This window comes from Eumetopias jubatus, unplaced genomic scaffold (genome assembly GCF_037043125.1).
Source record: "Eumetopias jubatus isolate StellerSeaLion01/CBP00866 unplaced genomic scaffold, mEumJub1_p1.0 scaffold_4, whole genome shotgun sequence".
In the NCBI taxonomy this organism is placed as follows: domain Eukaryota; kingdom Metazoa; phylum Chordata; class Mammalia; order Carnivora; family Otariidae; genus Eumetopias; species Eumetopias jubatus.
In genome coordinates, this window is record NW_028274810.1 from 149,246,155 (window position 1) to 149,269,353 (window position 23,199).

Consider the following 23,199-nt stretch of genomic DNA (forward strand, 5'->3'; position numbering starts at 1 on the left):
TGACTTTACCCAACTATTGCTGTATTTTAGGAATAAGCCAAATTAAAATTAGTACTTTGTGCCCAGCATCTTACACTTCAAGGGTCACTGCCCTTAAGGTGTTCCTGGAATTATTTTTTTTAAAAGATTGATTTATTTATTTGAAAGAGAGAAAGAGCCTGTGTGTGAGCGGGGCTGGGGGGGGTTGGTAAAGGGAGAGAGATAATCCAAGAAGATTCCCTGCTGAATGTGGAGCCTGAGGTGGGGCTTGATCCCAGGACTCTGAGATCAGGACCTGAGCCAAAATCAAGAGTCCGATGCTTAACCGACTGAGCCACCCAGGCACCCCTGTTCCTGGAATTATTAAAGAGGGAATACAACACACATGAAAACATAGGGAAGTATAATAAAGTATATAGTTAACTTCTCAAATAAGGTCAAAACTGAAATGTACTTTGTACCCATAAAGTTTAAGAGTCAGTGTCTGCCACCTCTCCCCAAAAAGGGTTTATAAATAATCAGGTAGAATTTGCATTGGGTCCTTAAGTATTTATAGGATTGAGATAATTGGATAGGAAAATGAGGAAGCTTTCCAGGCAGGTGGAGTAGGTTGAACAAAGTTTCAGGAACAGTGATCAATCCAGTAAATGTGGAAGAGAGGGAGGAGACCAGCCAGTCTCAGAAGTTTAATCTAAAAAGTGATGTAGTTATTAATAAGTGTATTTCTGGTTAAGTATTCACATGTCAGCTAGGCACTTTTGGAGGAGAAACTTCAGAGGTGCTGATAATCACTTTGGAATAAAATTATTCTAAAAAACTGTTGGTAATATAAACAAAAATAGTATAAGAATATATTTCTCTGTTAACTTAGGCAGAATTGTTCCTAAGGCAGAAGAAATTGTTAAGATTGAGTAAACTCTTTTTTTTTTTTAAAGATTTTATTTATTTATTTGAGAGAGCGAGAATGAGAGAGAGAGAGCACATGAGAGGGGGGAGGGTCAGAGGGAGAAGCAGACTCCCTGCTGAGCAGGGAGCCTGATGCGGGACTCGATCCTGGGACTCCAGGATCATGACCTGAGCCGAAGGCAGTTGCTTAACCAACTGAGCCACCCAGGCGCCCAAGATTGAGTAAACTCTTAGGCTTGATTCTGAGTATGACTTAGGAGGTGCTATGAGAAGCCCACAAATCAGGAAAGAAAAGTAATAGAGGGAAGGAGAAAAGAGAGAAAAAGAGGCCTTACGGATGAGAAATCTCAGGTTTTGGAGAGAACAAATGTTGTATCACTATTTGCACCCTAGTTTCCTCTTTTATTTCTCTGCTATCCCCCTTCCTCTTCCCAAGGAACACATGGGCAGCAGTGCTGCCCTTGCAGGGTGAAGATTGCCTGCACTAGGGTACAGCAGAACTGCTCTGTAATTAACTCAGTAGGATGCACGTGACCTTTTTCAAAAATGACCAAATCAGTAACTTATAAAGATTTACATAATAGCTTGGTCTTCTTTTCAGGTAGCTATTAATCTTCACTCCCCCTGCCCATAATTTTAGCATTTCCCCCCCTCCTAATTAACAGACACGAACCAGTGTTAACAGTCATCCTTTTGAATAGGAAAAAGAATACAGCTCAACTTGGGATGGAAATGAAGAAAGGAGTCTATATGAAGGCTTGGTAGATGTGTTCCCTGCTGATTACAACCCTCTCATGTTTACTGAGGAAGAGTCTGGAAAACTACAGGTGCTGTTGAAGCTCTTAGCAGTTATTCATGAACTTCGTCCTACTGAAAAGTAAGAGGTCAATTTAATAAACTTGCTTGTCAGTGCTCATGGAATTTTGGCTTAGACTATGGCCTTCCTTCCTCTCTTCCCTCCTTCTTTGGGGTCATGATCTTTATTTAAGAAAAACTAAATCTAAAGTAAATACATAATATTCACAAAACTCCAGAGATGTCTTTTGATATTTAACACCTAATTTGTTCCTTAATCTCTTTCAGAATCCTCTTTTTTTTTTCCAGTCCCTCAAATGTTGACCCTTCTTTAGGGTTCTCTGTAGCCTTCTTGCTCCAAACACCCTTCCTTGGTTACCTTTACTCCTCATCATTTCAACTCTCACACATACAGTATTGATTCCAAGTCTGTATCTCTGGTCCAACCCTGCCTTCGCATTCCCACGTCCTCATTTCTTACTGTTTATTGGACATCTAAATCTCTCTTGATGTCATGTCAGACTTTAAGCTGCAGATATCCTTAACAACTTCATTTGCCATTGCAAACCTGACCCTTTTTCATCATTCCTCGTCTTGATAAGTGGCAACAAATCCAAGCAAAAATCTAGTTATACTAGACTCACTTTTCTCCTTCACTTACCCAACATTGTCAGTCACTAAATTCTATTGATAGTTATTTCTTAATCTTGAAATCCACCTCCTTTCTGGTACCAAGGCTTTTGTTTTGACTCTTGTAATTAATGATTCGGGTTATGATGGTCTCTTATAAACTACTTCCCTCTTATTTTCAACCTTATTACATATCAACATTGCCCTAAATTTCTAAAATACAAATGTGAACATACCACTCTCCTTAAAAATCCTTCAAAGACTCCTAATTGTCTTCCAGGAATTTCTAAAATCTTTAGCACATTTGGCAAGACTTTTCACGATCTGGCTAATGCCTCATTTTCTGGGCTCATCTCCCACCACTCCTTCACACTTACCATGTGGTCCAGTCATACCAAACTACCTGCAGGACCGTCGCTCACTCTGCTTCTCACTGTTTGCTTTTACATGTTGCAGGTGCCTATGCCTCCACGACCTTCGCTTCTCATTCATCTGGCCAGCTTTTTCTGTTCATTAAGACAGCCCAGATGCTTTCTTCTTTTGGAAGACCCTGGCCTCAGATTGAGTTAGGTGCCCCTTTTTGTACCCCCTTTGTATCCTGTAACTGCCTCTCATGGAGCTCTTCTCACATTATATTATGGTCATTAGTTCTCTTATATATCCATGCTTATAGTACAGGGACTGTGTCTTAATTATCTCTGTATCAAACGGTGTTTGTGAATTAAGGCAAAAATACATAGTAAAGATTGCAAAATAGTAATTACATTTAACTGTCAAGGGATCTTGCATAACCTCTTTGGAGCATTTATAATATCATTTGACTTGTGCATATTTTTAGGATTATTTTTCATAACAGTGAAGGAATTAAAATAAGGAAACTTTCTATGAAGTGTTTAATACAGTTTGATTAAAATGTTTTATTAGATAATATTTCATATGTGTAATATGTATATGCAGATTGTGGGGGCGCCTGGGTGGCTCAGTTGATTAAGCGGCAGGCTCTTGATTTCGGCTTGGGTCATGACTTCAGGGTCCTCTTCTCTGAGGAGAAGGAGATAGGTGATGGTTATTGGACAAGGAATTATGAGTGAACAGTTTTAGAGGAAATGAGAAAAGATATAAACGTGTGAAAATTTATCCTTGAAATGCTGTAGGGAAAGGTTTCCCTCTTGTGGTGGGGAGAAAGGAATGATGAGGAAAAGCATAATTTAGAGTTGGGATAGGGTCATTTTGACTGCTTGTGGGTCCCTAGGAAAACTGTATCCTGCCTTGTTCGGTGAGAGAAGCAGCGGCACTTCCATCAGTGCCATAGGATGGGTGTTTGTTCTGTTGCTTTACATTATTTGAAGAGATCTACACCCCTGCCTCCCCAACACCCTTTTTACAATTGTAAAATGCACAGAACATAAATTTACCATCTTAACTATTTCTAAGCCTATTGTTCAGTAGTGGTATGTTCATTCACATTGTTGTGCATCCAATCTCCAGAACTCTTTTCATCTTGCAAAACAAACTGTACCCAGTATATAACAACCCCCCATTCCTGCCTCCCCCTCAGCTCCTGACAACCACCCTTCTACTTTCTGTCTCTGTGAATTTGACTGTTCCAGGTACCTCATAAAAGTGGAATCATACAGTATATTGTCTTTTTGTGACTGGCTTATTTCACTTAGCTTAATGTCCTCAAGCTTCATCCATGTTGTAGCATGTATCAGAATTTCTTTCCTTTTTAAGGCTGAATAATTTTCCATTGTATATCTTTTCCACATTTTATTTATCCATTCATCTGTTGATGGGCACTTGGGTTGCTTCCACCTTTTGGCTATTGTGAATAATGCTGCTATGAACATGGGTGTACAAATATCTCTTCAAGACCCTGCTTTCAGGGGCTCATGGGTGGCTCAGTTGGTTAAGCATCCGACTCTTGATCTCAGCTCAGGTCTTGATCTCAGGGTCATGAGTTCGAGCCCTGCGCTGGGCTCCATACTGGGTGTAGAGCCTACTTAAAAAAAAAAAAAGACCCTGCTTTCAGTTCTTTTGGATATATACCCAGAAGTGGAATGGTTGGCTTATTTGGCAATCTTTGTAAAATTTCTTGAGGAACCACCATACTGCTTTTCATAGCAGCCACACCACTTTACATTCCCATCAACGGTGCACAAGGTTTCTAATTTCTCCACATTCTCACCAACATTATCATGTTCCTAATGGGTGTGAGATGGTATCTTATTATGGTTTAAATTTTCATTTCCCTGATGATGAGTGATGTTGGTCATCTTTTCATCTACTTGCTGGCCATTTGTATATTTTCACTGGAGAAATGTTTATTCAAGTCCTTTGCCATTTTCTAATTGGGCTGCTTTTTAGGTGTTGAGTTGTGGCCCTTTTTTCGTATGGCCAATTGGGTGTAGAGGCCAGGCTTTCCAGGGCTGGGTTGCCTATGCACAAGCATTCTAAGCCTTTAAAGATATGTAGCTAAAAGTGACAGTGTTTGGTTTCAGGGATAGTATTAAGCCTTTACTGAAATTGCTGTGTTACCATTAACTTGCACCAGACAGTTAAGTCTTCAGGAAGAACTTTTCTAGCACATACAGTGTTTTTGTGCAGGTTAAGATGTCTTAGAACTAGGTGGAGGCATATCTGAGAACTCTTGACTTGTCTACCAGGTTACCCTTTTATGGAATTTTTAAAAAGGAAACTTCAAATTTGAAACCATTTATTTTCCCTTCTGGTTGTTGCATTCATGCAGTAGGCTTCATGGCTTGGCGAACCAGAGTTTATGCTGCATTCCAGCCCCCATGCATCACTTGGATGGAAACTCGTGCTGGGTGCACCTTGCACTCTACCTGACTGCCTTGACTACAGATTTCAGTTGCTTTAGGGGAGAGTCTAATGAACATAAAAATAATAGCCTTGTTTCAAAGTGGTATGTACTAATGTGGGGGGGGGGTGCTCTAGATCTCCAAAAGAGAATTGTCTGAGATTCCTAGTGAAGATGTATCAGAAAAACTGTGTTTAGATAGTGTTATTTATCCCTATTGTTGCCAGGTGAACTGGGGAGACCTCCAGGCCCTGAGACCTCCATCTTGCCCACCCTGGGACTGGAGGCTCTCTCAGTCTTGTCATAAGAAAAGAATTCAAGGACAGACTAGACACAGTGGTTGAACAGTGCAGGTGAAGAGGTTTTTTTTATTGTTATGTTAATCACCATATATTACATCATAAGTTTTTGGTGCAGTGTTCCATGATTCATTGTTTGTTCACAACACCCAGTGCTCCATGCAGAACGTGCCCTCCTCAATACCCATCACCAGGCTAACCCATCCCCCCACCCCCCTCCCCTCTAGAACCCTCAGTTTGTTTTTCAGAGTCCATCATCTCTCATGGTTCGTCTCCCCCTCTGACATACTCCCCTTTTCTTCCTCTCCTGTTATCTCAGGTGAAGAGTTTTTTAAAGTGAGAGTCCACTCTGGAGATGTGAAAGTGGGAGAGCTCAAGGGAGAAGTTTGGATTTCTACCTTTTATTGACAGTTGTTATCTGAGAGGTGGAACATTTATCATTTGGAGAGGGGATTTCTTTGGGAATATTGTGTTTTGTACCTTTTCTCCCTTACCTGGTCAGGGTCTTGGACCTTCTTTGTCTTGGGCCTGTCTAATTTGATCTGGCTTCTTGTGGCTTTTTTTGTGGAATGCTTCCAGGTTACTGGCTTTCCTGGTAACAGGTCTTGATGGATCCCCCCACCCCACCCCTTTGCTGGCCTCCAGGCATCCTGTTAAAGCCTAACTAACTGCCTTCTGTAACAGTAATAGAAGAGAAAGGGAAGGAAAAATGATTGAAATAATGGTATAGGAGTTGTGGTAGATTGCAAAAATGGTCTAAGTTCTTTTCCTCCATGTATCCATGTTCCTTTGCTAGATAATTTTGAGTGATTTCCCGCTGTGACTCTGAGCTCAGCCATATGACTTGCATTGGACCATGCAGTGTTGGCAAATGTAGCACAAAAAGGAACTTGCAAAGTTCCTTTGTACATTGGGGCTTGTCCTCCCTTGGTTTCCTGGAACCTTTCAGTCACCATGTGAATAAGCCTTGGCTAGCCTGGTGAGAAGGTCAGCCAGTCGCCAGTTGACCAGGCAGCTCACTGCAGATACCTGAGTCAGCCTAGCCACAACTAGCAGAGGAACCTTCTAGCTGAGCCCAGCCTAAATTGCCAACCTACTGTTATTATTTATTTTTTTAAAGTAGGCTCCTTGCTCAATGTGGAGCCCAATGTGAGACTTGAACTCGTGACCCTGAGATCGAGACTTGAACTGAGATCAGGAGCTGGATGCTCAACTGACTGAGCCTCCCAGGCACCCACGCCAACCTACTGTTAAAAAACAAAATTCAAACAAGTAAGTTTGAAGATCTAATTGGCTTTATTCATGAATCAGGCAGCATCCCATCTAGAAAGAAAGTAGAGGAGAGCTCTGCTGAGCTTAATTAGCAGAAAGTTTTTAAAGGCGTTGGGGGGGGGGGATGTGCCTTAATATGGATCATTTTTCATTTATTGAGCTGGGAACTTTAGTAGGTCCTTTCAGTCTGAAGACTTCATGTCTGGGAAATATTCTCTCTTTCTCTCAAAATAATTTCTTTTGTTTTCTTTGGAATTTTTATCAGTCAGATATTGAACCTCATTGACTGATTCTCTAATTCTTTTATCTTTTCTCTCCTAATGGTCATCACTTTTTTTTTTTTAAAGATTTTATTTATTTATTTGAGAGAGAGAGGGAGAGCACGAGCAGAAGGGGAGGGAGAAGCAGACTCTCTGCTGAGCAGGGAGTCCAGCAGGGTGCTCAGTCTCAGGACTCTGAGATCATGACCTGAGCCAAAGACAGACATGTAATTGACTGAGCCAACCATGTGCCCCATCACTTTTTCTTTTCTTCATCTATTTCCTGGTATACTCTCTTGTTATTATGTTCCAGCTCTCCTGTTAAATTTTTATTTTTTTGTGGGGGAGGTGCCTGGGTGGCTCACTCATTAAGCATCTGCCTTCAGCTTTGGTTGTGGTCCCAGGGTCCTGGGATCGAGCCCTGCATCAGGCTCCTTACTCCGCGGGAAGCCTACTTCTCACTCTCCCACTCCCCCTGCTTGTGTTCCCTCTCTCGCTGTGTCTCTCTCTGTCAAATAAACAAATAAAATCTTAATTTTTTTTTTATTTTGGTTGTCATTTAAAATTTCTGAGATATTTTCTTATTCTTGATTGTTCTTTTTTATTGCCTCCTCTTCTTGTGAATGCCATTTCTTACTTGAGGATATTAATTATTTTCTTAAAGTTGTTTCCTCTTTCCTCCATTGCTCTGCTTTATACAGGTTTCTTCTTTTTTGTTTATTTGTTTTGGTTTCTATTTTTCATCTTGGAGCCTTACCTCAAACAGGTGGTGATCCTTGGTGTCCATTCATATTTAAGAGTGATGCAGTAAAACATTAATTGAACACTCCGTGTATCAGGGCAGGTCTAGTTGACTGGTGGCCCTCAGTGGGTAATTAGGCAGGGAGCTGGCTGGACCTTTTCTCTGGGGTCATTTAAATCATCCCAGAGATGAATCTTCCAATACTATCTTTTTGGGGTTGGGATGTGAGAGGGATGGCAGGCTATGGGTGTTTTCGGAGTTTGTAGTAAAAGGGAACTGGGCTCTTACCCTCCAGTATGTGGATGTTCATTTGAGAGTCCCCTGGTCTCAGTTTTCTTTGGTTTACTTTCTCCAGATTATAAACACCCTAGTTGAGAAAGAACAGTCAGCTGGTTACATGGGAGTAGAGTATGGGTTCTGTTTATCAGTGCTCTTATAATAGGGGCAGCCTAAACTCCTTCCTTCTGATGTGTCTTATGATTCTCTGACTTGAATAAACTTGTACTTGTTTTTTTATTAGAGTCTTCCTCTTTGGGCCCTTGGGTTTTACACTTTCTATACTCCCTAAGCAGGTCACCATTCCATTACTCTCTGTTTTCACATATAATTATCTCTTTGTTTTATCAAAGGCAGAGTTATGTCTCTTTCTCAGTTCTGCTGTTTTTAGGGTGGTTTCAGAGAGGTGAAGAAAGCAGAAAGGTCCTTATTCCTTCCACTGTCTTAAAGCTGGAAATCTCTTAGATGGTGATTTAAAAATTGAATTTGAAGGAGAACCTGTGTTTTAATTGTACAAGGTCACCACTGCATGTTCTATAAACATCACTGATAGTATCACTGTAGTATTTTCTTTCAGTTAAAAAAATCTAATATTGCTTCAAAATTGTATATAAAGACTTTCTTTTTGATTGCCAGGGTGGTGTTAGTATCCAACTACACACAAACCTTGAATATTCTACAAGAAGTATGCAAGCGTCATGGATATACTTATACAAGACTTGATGGACAAACACCGATCTCTCAAAGACAGCAAATTGTTGATTGCTTCAATAGTAAATACTCTTCTGATTTTATTTTTTTGTTAAGTTCAAAAGCTGGTGGTGTGGGACTTAACCTTATTGGAGGATCTCACTTAATTCTCTATGACATTGATTGGAATCCAGCCACTGATATCCAGGTATGACTATTTATACATTAAATAAACAGTATAGAATGCACACTGGGGATCCTATGCCTGCTGGGGGTATGAGGATGAAGTGATGTCTAATAACTGCTGCATAGTAAGGCCTTACTTTCTTTTATGCACTCTGCTAAGTGCTTTACATCTATTTAATCTTTACCAGAGTCCTAAAAGTGTGGATCTTATTAGCCCTATTTTACAGATGAGGAGATGGAAGCTTGTTGTGGGCCACATAGTTTTATAAGAGGCAGAGCCAGGATTTAGACCCAAACCTGTGTATCTCTAGTGTGTACTTTACTGCACAGTTGGGCCTTTGGGATGCTCATGACTACCAGGGAAAGACAATAAAGTGTTGGAGATGCTATTATCAGTGTTTATGCAGGGTATAGTAAAGATGTTAAGTTAGCTGATGTAGGAAAATATTTCAGAAACAGCTTTTCGTTTTCTTCAGAATACAGTCCATCGTCGTCATGTACTTTCAGATTTCTTCCTACAGATTTGCTCCTCATTTGATGTCTCTGTTGGGGGACCCGAAGACAACCCTCAGGTTCAGTGATTACTAGAAAGACTCACAGAACTAAGAAAAACAGCTATCCTCATAGTTATGGTTTATTGCAGTGAAAGGATACTGACTAAAATCACTAAAGGTAAAAGGCACATGGAGAGTTCAGGAGAGACAAGGCACAAGCTTCCAGTTGCCCTCATCCACTGAAGTTGTACGGACAATACTTAATTCTGCCAGCATTGATGAGTGACAACACCTATTGAAGTATTACCATCCGGAGAAGTTCGCCCAAGTCTTGGTGTCTGGAGATTTTGTTGGAGGTCAGAGTCCAGTGTGACTGACCTAAGTTGCTCAGTCTCCAACCCCTCCACAGGTCAAACTGTCCCAAGCCCCCCACCTCAATCACATTGTTAGCAAAAACTATCTTCTGTGGTCCAAGGCCTCAGGTAAACTAAGATGCTGTTATCAGGCAGAATATTACAGGGGCTTAGAGTTTATCTCCCAGGAGCTGGTTGAAAGTAAGACTTTTCATTAGAATGTGTGGGGTTTAAACACCAGCTCTCTACACTATCACTGATTAAATTGTGAAACCACAGGAATTTACCTATAGCTTGAACTGATTAGGTATCCTAAGGATTCCTTAGGATTAAGTCATCAGCTCCTTGGCCTGGGAGGAAACCCTCCATGCCCACGCTATGCTTGGTTCTTTGCATTCTTGCTGTCCAAACTTGCTGTCCTATTCTTTGCTGCAGATAGACCCTCTCACTGTCGTGTGACACCCCTGTAACTATTTTACAGTATGACAGTGAGTGTTCATCCATCCCTTTCTTTATCCCAGGAAAAAAATAGGAGGTGGGGAATGCTTGGGTATGCCTGGGCTTTGTTTTCTGAAGCTATAAGTAAAATCTGGAATTCCTGATCTTAAGCACATTAATGCATATTGCTTATGTGGACAGGGTTATTGGTTCCTACTGTATTCTCTGAATTCTCATTTATTTCCTATAGGCAATGTCTAGAGTATGGAGAGATGGTCAGAAACATCCTGTACATATTTACAGGCTCCTAACCACAGGTAATAATAACCCTTCAGTGTGAAAAAAAATTTAGTCTCTGTGAATAATCAAAAAAATTTTTTTTGCTTATTCTGTGCTTTGATATCAGGAGTATTATTATTTTGTTAACTAGTATGCTAATAAACATGTTTTACCCTAAAAAAATAACAGACTTAAAGATCTGAAGGAAATGGAGTCAATGTTTTCTCTTTAGGTACAATAGAAGAAAAGATTTATCAAAGACAGATCAGTAAGCAAGATCTTTCTGAGGCAGTCGTAGACCTAACCAAGACATCTGAACATATCCAGTTTTCAGTAGAGGAGCTAAAAAATTTGTTCACGTTACATGAAAGTTCACATTGTGTTACTCATGACCTGCTTGACTGTGAATGTACGAGAGACAAAGGTTAGTTGAATTATAATTGTTATGATGGTAAAGTTAATTTGTTTCTCTTTAGCGATTGGAAACATTTAAATACAGAGTAACTACAAATTTACCATTTGCATTTGTTCATTTTTTTTCCTCAGGTCATAGGGCACCTGCCAGGTGGGTATTTGAGAAAATATTAAGTAGAACCTTATTAGTTCTCTTAATTTAGCTTCTTCTGAATTAGTTGTGAACAATTTTACTTGTTTAGGAAAATCTTTCAATAGGGGGCGCCTGGGTGGCTCAGTCATTAAGTGTCTGCCTTCGGCTCAGGTCATGATCCTAGGATCCTGGGATTGAGCCCCACATTGGGCTTCCTGCTCAGCGGGAAGCCTGCTTCTCCCTCCCCCGCCCCTCCACTTGTGTTACCTCTCTCGCTGTTGTCTCTTTCTGTCAAATAAACAAATAAAATCTTAAAAAAAAATCTTTCAAAACCTGGTATATTGACTTTGGAATTACAAAATTGTTTTTAATCTTTATTTCTATTTCACTTCACCGAATAATCCTACTGTGTGTTTTTTCTGTGTAGAACTCATCCATAATGGGATCATCTTTTCTGAGGCAGTTAGCATGGAACTTCTCAGTACTTGACAAACTCCTGGTGTCAAGTGAGGCTGAGAACATCAACCCTCCAGAGTGGATAATGTTCAGATAGGAAGTGGATCAGGAGGAGGATTTGAGCAAGTAGTGACCAGTAGTTGGAAGTCACTTGGTAAATTGCGTTGAAAAGGTTTAAGAAGGGGGTGCCTGGGTGACTCAGTGGGTTAAGCATCTACCTTCAGCTCAGGTCATGGTCCCAGGGTTCTGGGATTGAGCTCTGTGTCAGGCTTCCTGCTCAGCAAGGGGTCTGCTTCTTCCTCTCTGCTCATGCGCTCTCTCTCTGTCTCTCTCAGATAAATAAATAAAATCTTAAAAGGTTTAAGAAGGTAGACTGGACAAGACTGATGTGGAAGAATTTATATTTTATATAAGTCAACATTTGATTCTCATATGCTTTTTCTATTTTAATAATTATTGCTCTTATTTTCTTTTCACTTTTCCTTGTATTTATTCTAAAGTACTTTTTCTTATTTTTCAACTTGAATGCTTAGCTTGGTGATTTTCAGTCTTCTTTTCTACAGTGGGTATTTAAGGCTGTACATTTTCCTCTAAGTTGAATCTCATAACTTTGATATGCAGTTCTAAATATTTTGTATTTTCCATTATGATTTCTTCTTTGACTCATGCATTACTTAAAAGTATGTTTTAAATGTATTTTAGTTTTTGTTATTGTGTTCTAGCTACTTCAGAGTAGTCAGAAATATGGTAACTATAGAGACATGGTATGTGGTCACTTGTAAATGTTTTTTTTTTTTTTAAGATTTTATTTATTTTAGAGAGAGAGAGCGAGTGCAGGGGCGAGAAAGGGCAGGGGGACAGGGAGAGATTCTCAAGGAGACTCCATGCTGAGAGAGGAGCCCTCTCACGACTGTGAGATCATGACCTAAGCTGAAATCAAGAGTCAAATGTTTAACTGACTGAGCCACCTAGGCACCCCATAAGTGTTTCTGTTGTGCATGAAAACCATGTGTATTCTCTCAATTACTTAAGGTTATGCCATATTAGTCAAATTTTCTGATACCAAATCATTTTTTTCTTATTTTATAAATTTTTTAAAAGATTTTATTTATTTATTTGCAAGAAAGAAAGAGAGAGCAGGAACGCAAGCAGAGGGAGTGGGAGAGGGAGAAATAGGAGAAGTAGGCCTTCCACTGAGCAGGGAGCCCGATGCGGGGCACCATCCCAGGACCCTGGGATCGTGACCTGAGCCGAAGGCAGATGCTTAACGACTGAGCCACTCTGGCGCCCCTCTTATTTTATAAATTTAAAAATTTACTATTTTAACTTATAAATTGCTAATATATTTATGTGGTTCAACTATTCATAAAATGTATATGGTAAAAACCCTTCTTTAACCCTTTATGTTAAAATCTTAAAATATGACGGTGGATTTATCAGTTTCTTGTTAATCTCTAAATATTTGCTCTGTATATTTTGTATTTTCTTTGTGAATTTTTTTATTATGGTTTATTTTATTAATAGGTAGTTATTTCTTTATCCTTAATACCTTTTGCTTTCATTTATCTTAACTTTATATATTACACTGGCTTTCTTTATGGTATTTGTCTGGTGTATCTTTTCCCCTTCTTTTGCCTTAAGTATGTCTGTGTCCTTATGTTTTAGTTATTTCTCTTGTTAATAGCATAAAGATGGGCTTTCTTTTTTCCAGTCTTATGTTTTAACCAGAGCATTTATTCTGTTTACGTTTATTGTAATTAATGACATACTTTGATTCACTTCTGTCTTTTCATGTTTTTTTCCAACAAAGGCCTACTAGTCATTCACTCTCAATCTTTGATTTTTCAAAGTGTATTTGCTTTTTCTCTCTCTCAAATGCTGGCTTTGCTAGGCGTACAATTCTAGTCAATAGGGTATTTTTTGTTTTGTCAGTACTTTGAAGGTATTATCCTACTATCTTCTAGATTCTTAAAGTAATATCATCTCTTAAGATCAATGATTTTGCACATTGACATGATTTAGATATTAAGGAAAGACAGTTTTTTTAAGTGTGATAAAATTTCAAAAGAAGTCTATCTTATAGAAATGCAAAGTGAAATATGTACAGTTGATATGTACTGCATATTTATTTCATAATAATATGGAAGTAGAGAAAGCAGAGTCTAAATAAAACAAAATTGGCTATTAGTTGATAGTTCCTGAAGGTGGGGCATATAATAACCTGTAGGTTCTTCATTTCTATCTTGTTAACTTTTATATATTTGAAATTTCCCATAAGTAAAATGTTCCAAAAAACCCTTTCAAGAGCTTCCATTGCTCTTAAGGATAGAGACTAAAATCTTTAAAGTGGTTAGTTAAGGTAGGGTTAAGTGCTGTAACAGGAAACTCAAAAAGCACAGTGGCCTACCACAGTAGAAGTATATTTCTCATGTAGTAGGGCACATAACAGTCACATAGTGCACAGCCTTCTCTAAAGTGATTTGGTCATCCAGAGTTCTTCCACTTTGGGTTCTACCATCCCCTCAGGCCTTAGAGTTCCCTGCTGGGATCCCTGCATCTCCCAGCCAGCAGGTGAGAGAAGAGAAAAGGTAGAAAACCATGTGGTGTGGGAGATTTTTCTAGGCCAGACCCAGAAGTGACACAGAGCTTGTCTATCCACATTCCATAGACCAGACTCAGTGGTTGCATCTAACTGTAAGGGAGGCTGGGAAATGTGGTTAAGTGCCCTGGAGGAAAGAGATAGGGATTTAGTGAATAACTGCTAGCCTCTGCCATTCGTGATTTGCTCACGGTGTTTTGCATTAGCCAGCCTTTGAATGCACACTTCAGCCTGCATTACTGAATTTCATCTTTGCTCTCTAAGCTCTAGTTGCGTTGGGCTCCTGTCAGTTCCTTGACCGTACCAGAGTCCCTTCACTTTCATAGCCTTTGTAGGTCCTTCTCTTGAAATGCTTTACCTCCTTTCCCCATCTGGTTCTTGCCTTCTCATCCTTCAGATCTTAATAAAACAAGTCAGCTTTTCTTGTTATATGTGCTGAGTTCCGTGTATCTTAATTCTGTGCCCTTACCAATATTTGTAATACAACTCATAGTCCCTTGTCTTCAATTTTGAAATCTAGAAAGATTGAAAGACCGAAAGTTGTTTTTTTCTTCATAAATTTGCAACAGATTTATTTGGTGACAAAAACCTTACCTAAATCGTTGTGAATTTATCGGTATTCATGAAAAAAAAACCCATTTCATGACTATTCATATGATTTGCTGCAGAATATTAATAAGTTTGATTATGGAGTGCTGTCCCAGATTGTTCCAATTATATTCTGAATTGGGGAACATATCCATCCCAAAAGGTTTTAGATAAGGGATTGTGGACCCATAATATATCTGTGTGGATGATTATTTGTTTAATGTATCTCTCACTAGACCACAAGTTCCTTGAAGTCAGAGACCAAAATGTAATAAATTATATAACCTCATTATGTGATAAAATAAAAAAAGTATTGTTTATAGTAAGGTATTGATTGGCCTAAGGATTTTCTCATTGTTTTACTTATTACAGGTGGTTCACTGGAAAAATTCCCTAACTCTAGAAATTGTCAGCTTGGTCCACATCACCAGAAGTCTAACTCTCTGAAACCTCTCTCCATGTCACAGCTGAAGCAATGGAAACATTTTTCTGGAGATCATTTAAATCTTACAGATCCTTTTCTTGAAAGAATCAGAGAAAATGTCTCATTCTTTTTTCAGAATATAACCAATCAAAGTACCGCTATATAAGGAAAGATTACTTCATGACATTCCCTTGCCCCCCTTTAAAAAAGTTAACATAGTAATTAAATGTAATTTTTGAAAATTAATAGAATTATTTAAATTATAATGTTTTGTTGCAAAATGTATCATAGTTTTGATACAGTCAAAACTTGAGTTTCATTTTTTGTATGTGTTCTTCAATGTTGAAACATTAAAGACGTAATTCTATCATCATATAATTATTTATTAGTATTCCATAATTAATGCACTTTTATTAAATACCCATTAAGGAATTTTCATAAGGAATATAAAAAGGTAAAATACCTAGTCCCTGTCTTTGGGAAATCTAATCTACGGAGGAATATTAGACCTAGATGTGTGAGATCAGTTTCAACTAGAGCGCAAGGGAGAAAGGGAATCAGACTGGGACTGCAGAGGCTGAAGATGCTGAGTGTAATGGTTGCTGCAGGGCAGTGTAAGAGAATGATCAGCAGATTGGGGCAGGAGAGGAAGGACAGTGGGACATGGGACACCAGTTTGTAATCTGGGACCTCAGACTCATGGGGACTGACAAGGAGTCTATAAATCTATGTCCACCAGACATTGTTTGCACTCTGAATAAGGAAAGTTTTGGCTACCATCATGTCAAGGGTTGTCTGTAATAATTTCTGACATAAAAGGAAAGTTTTAATGTACAAAGTAAGCTTTAGAAAGCTGAAGCCTACAAAGAGAAAGAAGTTACTCAGTCTCCAGTTGGGGCTTCTATAATCAGCTTCTGCTTCCATTTGGGACAATTTCTTCTAGACTGAATATTATCTTGAGGTCTTGAATAAAGACTCAATTATATATCAAAACATCTGAGCTCTTCAGATTTCTAGTGCCATACCTGGGCAGTTATACATCTAGGACTCATGAACACGCAGTCTGGGACCAAATTTGTCAGTGAGGAAGTACTCAGCTAATAATAAGCAAAAATGGTGTTTCTTGGCCCTATGTATAGGCCTCATCTATGAGGCTTTACATATAAAACTTGTTTCAGTATCTGTGGTATTATTCTCAGGTGTGAAATCCTTAAAAAAATACAATAATAGGGACTAGTAACTTTATTGTTTATCTAAAATTGTAGAGGATGCTAGAGCGGGCTGTCTGGATTTCCAAATTATTCATTTCCCTGGCTATCTGCCACCACTCCTAGCCAAATCCCTACCTAAGTATAGCCCTGAGCTGAAAAGAGCTGCCTCACCCAAGGTTCGCACCCTCCCCGGAGTAGCTGAATCCAGAGCTTTGTTGATGCAGGATGGAAAGGCCCAACTCCAGGGCTCTTCAACTGAGGCCTTTGCTGCAGCTTTATTTGGGGGGCAGCTGTTCTCTCTGTTAAGTCGTGCTTCCCTCATTCTCTCAAAGATGTTGTTCCAAATAGCACTTCCCAACAAATTCCCTGCAAGAAGGTCTGCTTCTGAGTATTTTCCAGGGAAGCTGACCTAAGATTGTATCCCTGGAGTATCACTGAAGAAAAGCATTTTAATAATAATAGTTGGTGGCGTTCAATTGTAAATACTTGCGGGCTGAATAATCATTTAATTGGATGAGCTGATAATATGAAAGTTTAAAAAATAGTGTAAGTTGGGGTGCCTGGGTGGCTCAGTCATTAAGCGTGTGCCTTCGGCTCAAGTCATGATCCCAGGGTCCTGGGATCGAGCCCCGCGTCTGCTCCCTGCTTGGCAGGAAGCCTGCTTCTCCCTCTCCCACTCCCCCTCCTTGTGTTCCCTCTCTCACTGTGTCTCTCTGTCAAATAAATAAATAAAATCTTAAAAAAAAATAGTGTAAGTTTTGCTTTATGCCACATTTAAAAAATAAGACATGGCGGAAAGAATTACCACTTGTACATTCACAGTGTTGTGCAATCATCACTACTATCCATTTCCAGAAGAGAGTTCTCTTCTTGATGTCTTCCTTTCCTTCTTCTCAGTCATTGTCAACCCAAAGCTGTTGACCCCCCTCCCCCAGCACTCAAGGCCTCTATCGCAGTGACTTCCAAATTGATAAATGCAGTGAACTCTTCAGTCTGTATCTCGGCTTTTTTTCACATTAGATACTGGGTGAACACTTCCTTATTGAAACTCTTGCCTTCTTTAATTTTGATTAAATGGATTATATTCATTTGTCATTCCACAAATATTTATTGAGTAGCTATCACATCTAGGACATTGTCCTACAGGTTGTGCATACAGCAATGAATAAAACAGGCAGTCTCTGCCCGGGCGCTTTCATCCTACACACAGAGAACAATACACATGTAATACAGCACATGATGAGAAGTGCTGTGAAGAAAAGTAAGTAGAATAAGGGAGAGATATTAAACAAAGTGGGTCTGTGGATTGCTATTTATATGGGGTCGATTTATGCAGAGACCTGAAAAAAGTGAGGGGTTGAGAACCGTGACATTCTCTTGGAAAAATGTTCCAGACAGAAGGAACCTCAGGGGCATAGGCCTTGAGATAGATGAAGGAGTGTTGTGACATGTTTGAGAAGCAGCCAGAGGCTGTTGTGGAGAAGAGTAGTAAGAAATGAGATCAAAGAGGTGATAGTGGTGGGGCAATGCAGATGTTAGAGGGCACAGAAGATGGACTTGAGAGCTCTAGCTTTGACTCTGAGGGAGATGGAAAACCACTGGGATTTAAGCTGATGAAAGACATGATCTGAATTGCTGTGATGAAACAAAATGGTAGAACATGGAGTGGGAGCAAGGATATGAGTTATGAGATTATTGCAATAATCTTGTTAAGAGACAGATGGTGATTTAGACCTGGTGGCAGCAGTGAAGTGTGAAGGAATGGTTGGGTTCTTGCTATTTTTGAAGGCAGAGCCAACAAGATTTCTGAATGGATTGAATCCAAGGTATAAGAAAAAGAAATCAAGAATGACTCCCAATATTTTTGGCCTGAGCCAAAGGAGGGATGGTATTGCCAATTACTGAGATGGGAAGATTAAGAGATTTATAGGGGAAGATCTGAAGTTCCCTTTTGATTATGTCACATTTGATAGGCCAGGGGAGATGCCAAATAAGCAGTTTCATAGATGAATTGGGTTCAGAAGCATTGGTCAAAGCTAATGATAAATTTGGAATTTTTGTCAGTATATAGATGGTATTTAACAAAGTCATGAGACTGGGTGATATTACTTAGGTAGTAAGTGTAGATAGAAAAGAGATAAAGCAACTAAATATTGTAAGGATAAATATAATGATGGCTAGCATTTATTACGTGCTTATTGCTGTGTTCTAAATGCGAAGAGCTTTGCGTGCATTAGCAACCTATGAGACAGGGTTAGTATTATCTTAGATGAGCTGAGTTTTCTCATCTGTTCAATGGTATGTCCAAGGGTAGTTGTTTAGACCTAAGTGAAATACTGTATGGTTAGAGAGGTAGAGAAATATTACTTGACTGCTTATGTCAGAATTCCTCTTAGTCTTTTTTTGGAAAGACACCTTCTTAAAACTTATTAAAAAAGAGAGTGAGCCTTGGGAATTGGTTGCTATCAAAGTGTAATGAGGGAGAAAAATGTGGAATTTTAAAGGCAATCTGAGGAAGGGTGACGAGAAAGAAAATAAGAATACAGAGGGAAGCTGGGACTGGGTTAGATAAGAAAAGCTCCCAGGGACAGAACTGGAGGATATTTGAATAACAATTGTTTTCCGTGTAGTTGTTTGCTACAGAGTGCTGGAAGCAGCCCTCCCTTCATCTCTTTCCCACCATGTAATCTTGCTGAAATGGGAGGAGGCAGTTTTGTGAGTGAATCCTTGTGACTAGGGACAAAGGCAGCAAGTGTGACATGGGAGCCCAGACCCTGAGAAGCACGGATGGTGGTAAGCCCTTGGGAATTGAGGAGGGCTTTGGACTTTGACAGGCCAGAGTTTGTGGGGGGTTCCAACTTACTTAATTTAGATGTTAAGGGGCACCCAGTTAACATCTGGGTTTCATATATAAAGTACCTTTTCTGTGGCAGATGCTTAATTTATAAGAATTTCCTTCTTTTCCTCTTCTCTGTGCTCCCTGCCCATAGCTCTGTGATAGAGCACTTAACATAGGGTCTGTTAATTATTTACCTGGCTCCTCCTTCCACTAGGCCGAATTCTTTGGGATTTATTTTACTCATCCTAGGATCACATTACCTTGTATGGTCTCTGGCACAAAACAGCTACTTTTTTTTTTTTTTTTTTAGGGAGAATTTAGAAGTGATTTATTATGTGATAAAAACTCAAGGATGTAATCTCTCTGGGCTACCTGTATTTTCAATTTGCATATTCAAACTCAAATTGATTTACAAATAAAAGCAATATAAACTTAAAGCCCTGCTATTTATTTATAAAAGGAACACTTACCTCCCTTATCCCTGACTTTACTAATTTTTTGAACTGTCATAAAATTACTGTTTTGTGTATTTTTTTTTTACAAAACAGCTACTTTTATTTTTATTATTATTTTTAAGATTTTATTTATTTATTTGAGAGAGAACACAAGCAGGGGGAGGGACTGAGGGAGAGAGAGAAGCAGATTCCCCACTGAGCAGGGAGCCTGATGCAGGACTTGATCCCAGGATGCTTAACAGACTGAGCCACCCAGACGCCCCTAAAACAGCTACTTTTAAATAGAATGAATGAATGAGATATTTTACTTCTTTTTCTTCCTTAACTGCCATGATCAGGTTCCTTGCTCTTAGATCTCAGTTTCAAGGTATTTATTAAGCTGAGCATGGAGCCATGCTGGATCCTGATGAAAGCAGAGCCAGCAGTTCTTCTTGCCCTCTGGCAGCAATAGACTTCTGTTTTTGCTTCCATGATTTTTTTTTTTTTTTTTGCTTCCATGATTTCTAACCGCTGCATGAGCTGACAAAAGCTCTCTGTGCAATGGGTATGGTTTGAGTCATATTTAAGTCATTTCTAATTACACAGGCACACCTTTGACACATCTTCATGTGAAAATGTTCTTGCTTTAAATGACAATATGAATACATTTTAATCACACTCTCATTAGGATCAAATCACCGCCGATGAATTAAAATACAAACAGCTCCGCATCAGCAGAATTCAACTTCCCAACAGCCTGTTTGTCCATTTAACAGGGTGTGTGATAATAGAGCAAGTCAAAAAACCCTGCCGTCGTTCTCTGAATGGGGCAGTCCTGGGTACGTCACATTGCCTGGGCAATTAATATTGTAATATATTGGCAAGATTGAAATTCTGTGACTTGTAGAAAATAGTATGTATAATCAGCAGATGGCACTGTTTCTCTGAGTTGGTCCCAAATTAAGATACTGTGTCCTAGAGGGGTTTGTAGACATGGCTACTCTTGTTGAAGGACTCAACAAAGGGATATTATTTTCTTTTTACCTTGTACGGTACAGGTTTTTTTGGTTTAGACTAGTTTCCTGTGGCATTCTTCTATAGCTGGCCTGTTGCTTCAAGCCATTACAAACTTCCATCCCTGAGATCCTTTGTTGTCTACAAAATCAATACCAATTCAGAATATAGCTTTCATGGTTAAAAAAGAAAAAACTGTGAAAGAAGAATCCTTACTGACATAGAATGGTTCATTGGAGTTTGTTACACTTACTTGAAAACCTGAAGTGTTAGGTGTAATTTAATCTTTATAACAAATTTTTTTTAGATTACTAAAAAAACCTGTAAATCCCCTTTTGAGTACAAAGAAATGAAAATCCAACAAAGACAAAAACAAACAATTCTTTTATTTATTTATTTATTTATTTTGAGAAAATGTCAGCAAAATACCGAAGACATTATCTGAGTAGTTTTCTTTTAAGATTTTATTTATTTAATTAATTTATTTATTTATTTATTTGAGAGAGGGGGAGAGAGAGAGAGTGGGGAGAGGAGCAGAGGGAGAGGGACGAGCCAGCTCCGCACTGAGCACAGAGCCTGATGCAGGGCTCTATTCCCTGACCCTGAGATCATAACCTGAACCAAAATCAAGAGTCAGATACTTAAATCAAGTGAGTCACCCAGGCGCCCCCTGAGTAGTTTTAAATATGTAAAATGTTACAAGTAGGGACATAGCAGGGGGTGGTAGTAGAAGCCCTTTTCAGCATGTTATCCCTCATGTTTGTTATCTTCATTTTTATCTGGTTAGAAATATTTGGTACATATTGGTGTTTATACTGCCTCAGAACAATAGAAATGATATAATTGTTTCAGTTGATTTGATTGTGCCACCCATTCTGCTTAGATTAACAACCACATTTCTTTATAAAGATTTTATTTATTTGTCAGAGAGACAGAGAGAGAGAGCACAAGCAGGGGAAGCTGCAGGCAGAGGGAGAAGCAGGCTCCTTGCTGAGCAAGGAGCCCACTCCATCCCAGGACTCTGGGATCGTGACCTGAGCCGAAGGCAGACGTTTAACCAACTGAACTTCACAGGCGCCCCGTCAATCAAATTTGTAAGACGTAAAAGGCTGCATCCATTTTTAGGTTTATTTCTCTTTGGGAAACCATACAGCACAGGTACCAAGAAAGCATGTATTGGAAGAGCAGAGCAGAAACTTCATGACTTAGGCAAGGCTTCCAAATGTCACTGTGCCCCTGGGATACCTGTGGTCTTGTGAGACAGGAACCAAGGGGGTGTGGGCAACCTCAGTTACTGGGAGCCATCAGCTTTGGGGTCCTTCAGTCTTTATACCTTGCTAAGGTTGGGAAATAAAGAGTAGATATGGAGGCCAAAAATCCCTTTCACTGTTGATGATAATTGAGGGACTGGCTTGAGGTCTGTTACCCAAGTGGGCTTAATACTGAGAGCTCTGTCTAGCCCATGAGGAAATGCTTTCCCTGGATAAGTTTTATGATGTGGAGGCACAGAATAGAGCTTGTGCTTTCTATAAGCAGGCTTAAAGCTCCTTCTGAGAAGGAAGAAGGTGAAGGTATTTCCCTTTTTGTTTGCATTTCTTTTATTGAAGCAAAATTCACATAACATTTCCTATTAAAACATAATTTATTGAGGTGAAACTCACATAACATAAAATTAATCACTTTAAAATGAACAATTCGGTGACATTTAGTATATTGACAGTGTTGCTTGCCACCAGCACTATCTTATTCCAGAACATTTACTGTGCCAGGGACTTTTCTAAGTGCTTCACAAATATTAACTCATTTAATATATTTATGCTTACTAATGAGGATGCATTATATGAGTACATGAATACAAATCTTAGTGTATGACTATAGATCAAGACTTGTAAGATTGTTCCCCCCCTAATTAATCTACTTTCTGTTCACCTTTAATTACTTCAGTCTTTCATTTGGACTTATCTGTCCAGAGTGTCCTTTTTTTTGGCTGTTCCTCCCTCTGTCCCTGCACTCCTGGACTCTCCGTTGCCATTCTGTGGTTGTGATTGTCAGAGAGTCCAAAATAGCAGGGGCTGAAATGAGGTATAGCTTGCTTGCTTGCTTTCTGATTGATTGATTGATTGATCGATCTATCGAGCCCAAGCCAGGGGGAGGGGCAGAAGTAGAGGGAGAGAGAGAATCTCAAGCAGACTCTGCTAAGAGCATGGAGCCCAGTGTGGGGCACGATCTCAACAACCCTGAGATCATGACCCGAGCCGAAACAAGAAGTCTGACACCTGACACTTAACTGACTAAACCACCCAAGTGCCCTGGCATAGCTTTATTTCTTAAGTAAAAGTCTGGGTTGGCAGTCCAAGCTGGTGTGGTAACTGTAGTCGTCAGCAACCTAAACTCCCAGCTTTTTTGCTGCTCCTCTGCTCTTACTGTGCAGCTTCCATCTTGCGGTCCAGACTGGCTCTAGCAATCCTCTCTGCATTTCAGCAGACAAGAAGGAGATAGGCAAGCCTTTGCTTAAGGGCCTGTCCTTAACTGCACACCCACTTTCACTTCTGTCGCATTGGCTAGAACTAGTCACGTGCCAAGGTGGAGTTGTTCCTGACAAATGTACCAATCAGATAAGTCACTCCTTCTCCCAAGGGCTCTGGTGAGTGAAGGGGCAAGGGGAGG

At 39.5% G+C, this 23,199-nt stretch overlaps 1 protein-coding gene across 1 annotated transcript in view; it reads left to right on the top strand.

The window, feature by feature from the left end:
• Positions 1–15,225, top strand: part of RAD54B (RAD54 homolog B) — a 50,503-nt gene extending 35,278 nt beyond the window's left edge. Inside the window, exons 10-14 of the mRNA XM_088023116.1 lie at positions 1,587–1,762; positions 8,617–8,878; positions 10,392–10,458; positions 10,653–10,844; positions 14,983–15,225. Coding sequence (XP_087879242.1) covers positions 1,587–1,762; positions 8,617–8,878; positions 10,392–10,458; positions 10,653–10,844; positions 14,983–15,200 — 915 coding nt within the window. The 3' untranslated portion in view covers positions 15,201–15,225. The remainder of the gene's footprint in view (positions 1–1,586; positions 1,763–8,616; positions 8,879–10,391; positions 10,459–10,652; positions 10,845–14,982) is intronic.
• The last annotated feature ends 7,974 nt before the right edge of the window (positions 15,226–23,199 follow it).